The 8,824-nt window shown below is 41.6% G+C and overlaps 1 protein-coding gene and 1 long non-coding RNA gene across 2 annotated transcripts in view; both read right to left on the minus strand.

Annotated features, from left to right (window-relative positions):
* LOC118102952 overlaps positions 1-3,515 on the minus strand; it is a 17,779-nt gene extending 14,264 nt beyond the window's left edge. Inside the window, exons 1-3 of the long non-coding RNA XR_004694777.2 lie at positions 3,244-3,515; positions 562-1,244; positions 249-400 (exon numbers count right to left, since the gene is read on the minus strand). This is a non-coding gene — a long non-coding RNA (uncharacterized LOC118102952). The remainder of the gene's footprint in view (positions 1-248; positions 401-561; positions 1,245-3,243) is intronic.
* Positions 3,516-3,805: 290 nt separating this feature from the next.
* On the minus strand, positions 3,806-7,983 carry cnpy3 (canopy FGF signaling regulator 3). The gene is made up of 6 exons (XM_035149556.2): positions 7,725-7,983; positions 6,867-6,993; positions 6,266-6,362; positions 5,997-6,119; positions 5,766-5,883; positions 3,806-5,501 (listed from the first exon to the last, which is right to left on the minus strand). Exons 1-6 carry the CDS (start codon positions 7,828-7,830, stop codon positions 5,224-5,226), a joined length of 849 nt encoding a protein of 282 aa, XP_035005447.2. The 5' UTR covers positions 7,831-7,983; the 3' UTR covers positions 3,806-5,223.
* Between the last annotated feature and the right edge of the window lie 841 nt (positions 7,984-8,824).

Here is an 8,824-nt window from a genome sequence, read left to right on the forward strand (position 1 = left end):
TCTCCTGATGAGAGCAAAGAGGAGAAAGGACGGAGAGAAGGACGGAGAGAAGGACGGAGAGAAGGACGGATAGGAGATAAAGGGAGGTGTGATGTGTCGTTGTCAGGTCTGCTTTACTATCATTACACAGCCTAAACGTGCAAAGGTCAGCTGTTATTAATGGCAGGCCCTGCGGCGGCTGTAACAGTGTGTGTATGCAAATGTGCGTGTGATAGACAGACAGCGAGTGTGAAGCCTGCATGTCACACCTTTCTGCTCTAAATGCCACGCAGCCATTTGTGTCGTTGCGCTGTCGTCTCCACGGGGCTCGGAGCTCAGGGTGCGTTTGGAAATTTGACCCGACGCTCCCTGCACCGCTCGACTCCACCGACGCTTCATTCCGTCTGTGATGAGCTGAAATCTGCTCCGGAGGGAAATGAGAGTAGAAGAAATAGAAGAATTATCAAACCTACTTTATGAAATCCACAGGAAACACGTCTGTTTGTTTGTTTGGGTTCAAAATTATATTATTTTTTATCATTAATGGTCAACAAGGTTATAAATAGAGTGATGGATTTTTACCTACGCAGCCTCCGCAGGATGCAGCCTCGTGGTTCTTCTGCTTCTTGTATTGTTTGGATTGTACCTTTTTGACTTTGCTCTGTGAATCGTGAACTGAACTAAATGAGCTTAAACCAGGAGTTAATGTGAAGGACACGTGTCTTCAGCTCCGCTTCACATGTGAACAAACACAAACTCCGAGCCACAAAATGTCACCTCGTCCCGGTCTTTTGCTTTTTTCCCCCCAAAGGACAACAAATGCAGAACGAATGTGGTGAAAATGCGTGAAGTGCTGCTGCTGATGATCTGCTCCACCTGATGTATTTTTGGCTGCGGCCGTGTCCCAGTTGTGTGCGGCTCCTCGGCGTTGGGAGGCAGGTGAAGGGTGTCTGGTGACAAAATGCCTGGTGTGTAGCCTATTTTCCGGGTTTTGACCTTCTCTGAACACACCGCTGTGAGGAGAACGAAGATGAATTGGAGCGCTGAGGCCGTCCACTCCAAGGGAAAAGAAATTATTAAGTGTTTGTGTCGGTTTCTCTTTTCGTTTGCCTTTTTCTCTGCCTTCCTCGTACCTTTGTATCTCCCTCCATCTCTTCCTCCTCCTCTTCGTCTCTTGTCTGCAGAGTAATGGAGCGTCGGAGGTCGACTCCAGGTTCACAGGGAGGGTTTGGACAAACAGCAGAGAGGCCTGTCTGGCGTTTAACCTACGTGACATAGAAACACAACAAACCACCACCGAGGTAAATAAAGGAAAATGGATTCCGGTTAACGTGGGACATTTGAAATTTGAGCCTCTGCAGCTCCAGATATGAAGGAGTTTGTCCCACTGGATCCTGAAGGGTGAGAACATCAGATATGATCTCGTCGACCTCCTTCAAACATCTCGTTCTTCTTCATCTCTCGATTTCCCAACTCTCGTAATTTCCATCTCACACACACACACACACACACACACACACACACACACACACACACACACACACACACACACACACACACACACACACACACACACACACACACACACACACACACACACACACACACACACACACACGGTATGTGCTCAGTCAGATTATCACTTGGTCCTTATAAGGATGGTATGAAGTGCATATGAAGGCACTGGAAGGTCTCCATACATAACCCCTGGAGTGTGTGTGTGTGTGTGTGTGTGTGTGTGTGTGTGTGTGTCCCCGCATTTGTTCTCTGTACATTCCATTTCCACCGTCCAGTGTCCAAATAAACTGCCAACCAAGGAATAGCTGATAAAGAGTGTGTGTCTGTGTGTGTGTGTGCGTGACAATATTTGTCCTGTGTTATTGGAGCTCTGAGGCCACAAAGACTTCTATAAACACCCAGCTGTGAATTATTCAACAAATAAACACCTCACACACACACACACACACACACACACACACACACACACACACAAGCAACATGAACACATGCGCCCCATAAACAAAAGCACAACTAAACAAGCAACATGATCGCACACGGACACACACACACACTTGTCAAGGTGTATCTAGTGTCTCAGTCCAACCATGAAACACACACACATGAAAGTGTGGATTTGATTGTTGAGGAGAAAAAGAAAAGGCTGATGGGTCGAATTCACTCTTCACTTTGGAAACAAAAACACACACACACACCATTTCATTTTGTCTCAGCTTAAGTGGATTTGTGTGTGTCTGTGTCTGTGTGTGTGTGTGTGTGTGTGTGTGTGTGTCAGCTCAGCACAAGCAGAAACATTAACGGTTACTTCAGTGGTGTGCTGACACCTACAGGTTGAATGAGGTATTACACTGTTCACACCGTCAGGGTGTATGTTACGTCATCATCATGACTGTAACTATTTGTCTTTGCTGATTTTTCTTTTGATATTACTTAGGAACCAAAACTAAAGAATTAAAAAGAGAAACACAAATCAAAGCTCCGACTTCAACAACAGGCTCGAGGAGACGGAGGCGAATATTAACAGACAAGTTCATCAGTTCAATAAAACTCCAAACAGTTCGATCCATAAAGATTCATGAGGTCAAACTGATTTAAATCCAGAGAACTTCCATGAAATCAAATATCAATGTCTCTCAGTTGTCAACAAGTTCTCAACAAATCAGTTTACATCATCAAATCATCACAGAATTAATATTATCTTCATCCTCAGAAATACATTCAAATAAAGACAGAAGAAAAAGCAGCAAATTGTCGACAGTTCACTGATTTTCAACACAAATCATCAGACACACAAACTCATCACAACAAATCAAAAGCAGAGCTCAACCCCCCCCCCCCACCTGGGACAACAGTCCTGACACAGAGGCCCACACATCAACATCATGACACATCTGGACAGAAGCAGCTACATCAACACATCTGTAGTGAAGGTCAAAGACACAGTGGAACAAACTTCCTGAACAGCGGTCGACTCTCATCACTGCAACTAATTATTAATTTCCTGATCAATCAATATGATTATTAGACTTTTCTTTAAATGTATTGATGTGTAAACAACTTGAAAATTGCAAATAAAAGTCTATCGCACCAAAACAAAGAGGCTTCAATCGACAATGATATAAAAACACAGAAAACCAGCCAATCTTAATTTTTAATTCAATTTCTGATGATCACCCAATGGATTAATCCAATAACTTTAATATCAAACAACTGAAATATACGTAGAAAACAGCCGGTGACGTTTACCTTTGGTGATGACAGGAAGCTGATGGGTCCGTGATGTGGGGTCCTGAGAAGTTAACATTAATAAAAGTCCAAATAGAAACACGTGTTCTTCTTCCTGAGCGCAAACATGTTGGTCCACGTGCGTCCGCCCCCTCCAATCAGAGCGCGAGAGCAGGTGTGTTCTCCCGACGCCATCTTGTATCAGACTTTGTAAAAGTGTTGCCACATAAACTTAAACATGTGCAGCTAATATCATTTTAAGCTAATGCTACTTAGCACCCTGCTAAAGGTGAGTGCAGTGAGGAATCATGGGTAGTAGTCTTCACCTTTGAAGCCACGCCCACTGCTACAGTTACCACGCCCATTCTCGTCTCATTCTGGAGATAATATTTTTAACATTAATAGGGAATAATTCTTCTGATTTCAGACCAACGCGATCGGTTTAAATTCAATTAATTTAATTATTGCTTCATCGTCTTTTGATCGGCTAATTGATAAAGAATTCTACAGGTTGCTATTTGTCTGTTTGTTAATTGACCAAGAGAAAAGTTTAAATAAAAACTCTGTACGTTACTTTGATCAATAAAACTGAAAAAAAATGGTTTTATTTCACGTTGAACACATGATTTAATTTGAACAGAATTATGATTTATTTATATTACTTTTTTCTTTCTCTTTTGAAAAGGTAAATTCAGAACTCTGTCTCCATCTTGTGGCCAAACGTGTACATTACACCCATGCAGTTATTTGACGGCATATCATTACGACAAAACTTGATCTGTTGTTATTAATTTGTTTGGATCGTGTGCAGAAAATGCAGCACTCGTACGACGTGTTTTTTCAAACCTGTGTTTATTGATCCTCTGATGTGAAGCAACTCCAACAAAACACAGCCAGCATCTTACTTCTGAATAAAAATCTATAGAAACACACACACACGCCTTAAATAGCAGCTTTTCAACTTCAAGCAAACAAACAAAACAATACATGGGAAATTACAGCAACACAAATCAATGACATTTAAAAATGAACTGAACTGAGGCATCAAGATCTTAATTCTGCCAAAAACTTAAATTGAAATAAATCCTGAAACATTGTTTTCAGTAGCAGATGATAAAGGTTTGTTTCCTCTTCTGATGACGAAAATACTGAGAAATATGTTAAATATCACCAGGAGAAGCCTCGTCTAGTTTAGTTTCAATTAAATATCACATTATCATGATGGGACCACAGAGCTGGAAATATACAGAACATTTTCAAAACAAATCCCAAAAAAGAAAAAATCTCAGTTTTCAGTTGGAATGAAATTTGACAGCAGATGAGACAAAAGATGCAAAAAAGCAACAAACATAAAAATTCACATTATTAATTAAAAGACATGAAACATTTAAAAAAAACATCTACATTCAACTGAGAGAAGAAAAGTAAAGAAACATCATCGCAGCACTTTGACTGTAATTTTCACATAATCAGAAAAAAGGCAGTTTAACAGTATTTTGTTTCACAGTAAATGAACGTTTACTGCTTCGCGGTTTGCTTTTGTTTTGATAATTTTTATAGAATTTATCAATATTTCACTTGATAAAATGTCAATAAATGGAGAGAAATGTTCATCATTATTCTGCGGATGTTTCTTATTTCCCTTTTTCATATAAAACTGAGAAAATCTTCCAGAGGCTGTGATCAAGGTTTTGTTGCCTGATAAATGATTTAAAACAAACCAAATTGTTGATTAATTTTGAGTTGATCAACTGATTGAAGAGATGATAAATCCTACAGGTAGCTTGATCTGTATTTACGAGTTGAGATACAGATGAATCTGAATTTTCTGGTGCAGAGACATAAAAATGTCATGAAACTGAACAATAAAGATTCTGTTATTTGAATAAAATGAATGTAACAGTGCAACATGTGTCAGCCTCTGGTGAAGAAGCTTCAGAAGCGTCAGACGTCTTTTTACTGAGAGTTTCACTTTAAAAGATTTGATCCAGAGAGCAGGGCTCACAGCTCCGTCTTCTTCCCAGACAGAAGCACCTGAGGCTGGATCTCCTCGTCCGACGACGCCCCTCCGTCCGTCTTCTCCACCGGAGCTTTGCTCTTTTTCTTCTTCTTCACTTTCTTCTCCTTCTTCTTCTTGGCCACCTTCTCTCCCTCCGAGCTGCCGTCTCCTCCCTCAGCTCCGGCCTTCCCCTTCTTCTTTTTCTTCTTCTTCTTGTCCTCGGCGATGGCGGCCTGGTCGCCCTTCTTCTTCTTCGCCGACCAGTCCTCGCCGAGACAGGCTGGAGGAGAAAAGTAAAGGGGAACAATAAATGAAGGAATAATGACGAGAACCTCTTGTTGCACATCACAAATTTTAAAAATAAACAACCACACTAACACACCTCAAAACATCACATGACCACTCACGTACACTGGTGATGTGACATAAACAGGAAGTAATATAATAAAATAATATAAGCAGGAGAAAGACAGGAAAAGCATGAAAAAGAAAAAGAAGCTGGTAAACAGACACGTGTGTGTGTGTGTGTGTGTGTGTGTGTTACCTGTGTCTTGTCCTTTCAGAGCATGTTTCTCACACAGGTACGTGGTCAGATCTTCCTCTTGGCTTCCTTTGTACCAGTCTTCAATCACGTCCTCATATCTCTCCACCAACACGTCACACTGAGAGTAAGAGAGAGATCATGAACAAGAACAGGAAACAGGAACGAGACCATTTCCATAGACAAAATCTAAATATTTCAGCAGCAGTGTTTTGTTCGTTTCTGTTCTCGCACCTGCTTCTTGAGGTCGGCCACCTCCGCCGAGGTCTCGTTCCACAGCTCGAAGGGAATATCCATCACCACGTTCACGCCTTTATTCACCAAACCGTGAAGCGTGGAGAAGGTCTCCGACATGCCCTGTACACACACACACACACCGGGTCACAGATGAAACTTCACACAGACTTACATCACAGGGTCCATCTCTGTTAGAAATAACTTCAAAGTGCAGCTCAACACAACCTGAATCCAAACAACAAACCGACGCACACCCACACACTGACCTTGGCGAAGCGGTTGCTGCCGGTTCGTTCCTTGTGCAGATTGTACTCCAGCAGCCTCTGACACACATTTTCTATGACCTCGATGAATCGGAGGTCCCTGCACAGAAACACACGGAAAGAGAAACTCAAACTTCTGAATTCACGACATCTCGATACAACTTCACGTCTTGTTTTGGGGCAGAATTCTAACACGTGACCACATTCAGTCTCGTGCTATTTGTTTGAATGGGACATCTACTGTACACCATCGACTGTAAATAAGTTCTACTGTTCAGTTGGAGATTCAGGTGCGTTAATCCTGAAACTTCTGTTTTCACACCACAAATATCTTTTTTCACAGCTTCTCTGCTCTAGAGGAACTGAACCTGACATCGTGTGTGTGTGTGTGTGTGTGTGTGTGTGTGTGTGTGTGTGTGTGTGTGTCCTAACACAGACAGCAGGGTCTCAGGTTTCATTTCTGTGTAAAAACTAAACTGAATCATGTTCTCTCAAATTGTCTTTTCTTATTCTGCGATAGTTTGTATAAAATCACCATGAAATGGAAAATGGAGACACTTCACAAATGATGACAACACACACAGACACACACACACACACTTACGACTTGACGTATTTGATAGGTGGCGCCCCCTTGCTGTCGATGAAGCGATAGTTCCTGCCGATCACTTCTTTTGTCTTCCCCGTCTCATCGAAGGATGACTTCATCTCAATACTGACAAACTTACAGACTGAAAACACAGAGACACACCCACACACAGAGACACAGACACACACACACACACACACACACATTGTTTTCTTTGAGTTTTGAATCTGCAGTGAAAATGACATTTAAAGCTTCTAAAATGTGAAGATTTTATTCAGTTAATGAGCCTTTTTAATATCATTTCTATATTTCCACCATTTGTTTTCTTGCTGCGCAGCACTTGTTAGTTTACGTTGAAAAGTGTTCTATGAATAATTATTATTAATAGTATTATTTACAGGTAGAATTCTTGGCAAAGTAACAAAATAAAACAATACAAAAATAAACGTCACTTCCATTGTGTTTGTAAACATTTGCATTGATCACATGAAGAGGTTGTCAGGCTATAAACAATAAAGACAATAATATTATGGTTTTATCAATAGTAATAGAAGAAAGGTCCAATATATAATAACATCTTCACTTCTATTATTAGTGTGTCTCTCTCTCTCTCTCTCTCTCTCTCTCTCTCTAGAACTTTAAAGGCCTTGAGATCATGTATATTATAATTTATACAAATAAATATGAATTGAACATATATATATATATAGTTTCTGTATAGAGAGAAGCGAGTGAGTGACTCGTCAGTGGATTTCAAAGCTTCACTCAGGATCTTTCACGTGAGAGGAAACAACAACAGTTTTATTACCGGGTCTATTGAACGTGTGAGAAGCACAACCCGGGTAAAAGGCGGTAAAGACGCGGAACCGTTACCTTCACACTTGTTCGGCAGATGAACCCACTCGTCGTCTCCTGCCTCCTTCGCTGCTGCCGCCGAACTAACCACCAGCAGAAAACACGCGCACGTCGCTAGAATCATTTCTCCGCCAACGTCGGACGGTGTTTCTGCGTGAAAACACGTTGTTCTGCGTTTTAAATCCCGGAGGAGACTCGTTGTTTCCCCCTTTTCTCTGTTTTCACGTCCTCCTCCGCTGCTTCCGGGTAGGGGTCCTCACTTCCGCTTTGGCGCGCCGCTCCGGACCAATCAGAGAGGTGGAGGTGGACCAATGGCAGCAGGGGGAGGGATCACAGAGCGGAACGATGCGAGATGTCTCACTCTGACGGGAATGTAGGAGACAGACAGGAACTCAACCATTTGTTAAATTTCTTCTAAACATGTTGAAATAACTTTATGTTAAACAACAACAATAATGTAAATATATTTTAATAATAATTCTAATAATAACAATTCTAATAAACAATACTGTTTTTTTAAATATTAAAGGTGATTTGATTCTACGATGTGATTTAGTGGCTGTGAAAATATTCATTGGTGCTTTAATTTCTTTATTTTGCCAAAAACATAAATGGTGGAATGTAAAGTGTCTGAGATATAATGGATGGAAGGTGGCGTCATTCGTTTCTATGCTTTAATTCATAGAAACATAAAGTCCCAAACCTCCTCCCATCACAATTCAAAGTCCTTCACACAAGAGAAAACAAAGACTTTCCAGAGTAAATCAGTAAATTGATCAGTAGGAGGAGAAACGTCTGAGTCAGCAGGATCAATAAACCGTTCACCAGGCCCCGGGCCCCGGGCCCCGGGCCCCGGGCCCCTCAGTGTTCAGAACCTGGAGATGTTTGAGGCCCTGGAACAAACTGCTCTCCATCATGGTGAATCCATCCAGGCCCCTCAACGACGACACACTGCAGAGAGAGAGGAAACTGATGCTCCTCCATCTACACTCGTGCTCTTTATACTCACAGCTTCATATTCAGATCCATACATTTTCTTCCTCTTATCTAAGATCGGGCCCCAGAGGCAGCCGAGTATCCCAGACGTCCCTCTCCCTTCCCAGCTCTTCCTGGGGGAT

Source organism: Hippoglossus stenolepis, chromosome 23 (genome assembly GCF_022539355.2).
Source record: "Hippoglossus stenolepis isolate QCI-W04-F060 chromosome 23, HSTE1.2, whole genome shotgun sequence".
Lineage (NCBI taxonomy): Eukaryota > Metazoa > Chordata > Actinopteri > Pleuronectiformes > Pleuronectidae > Hippoglossus > Hippoglossus stenolepis.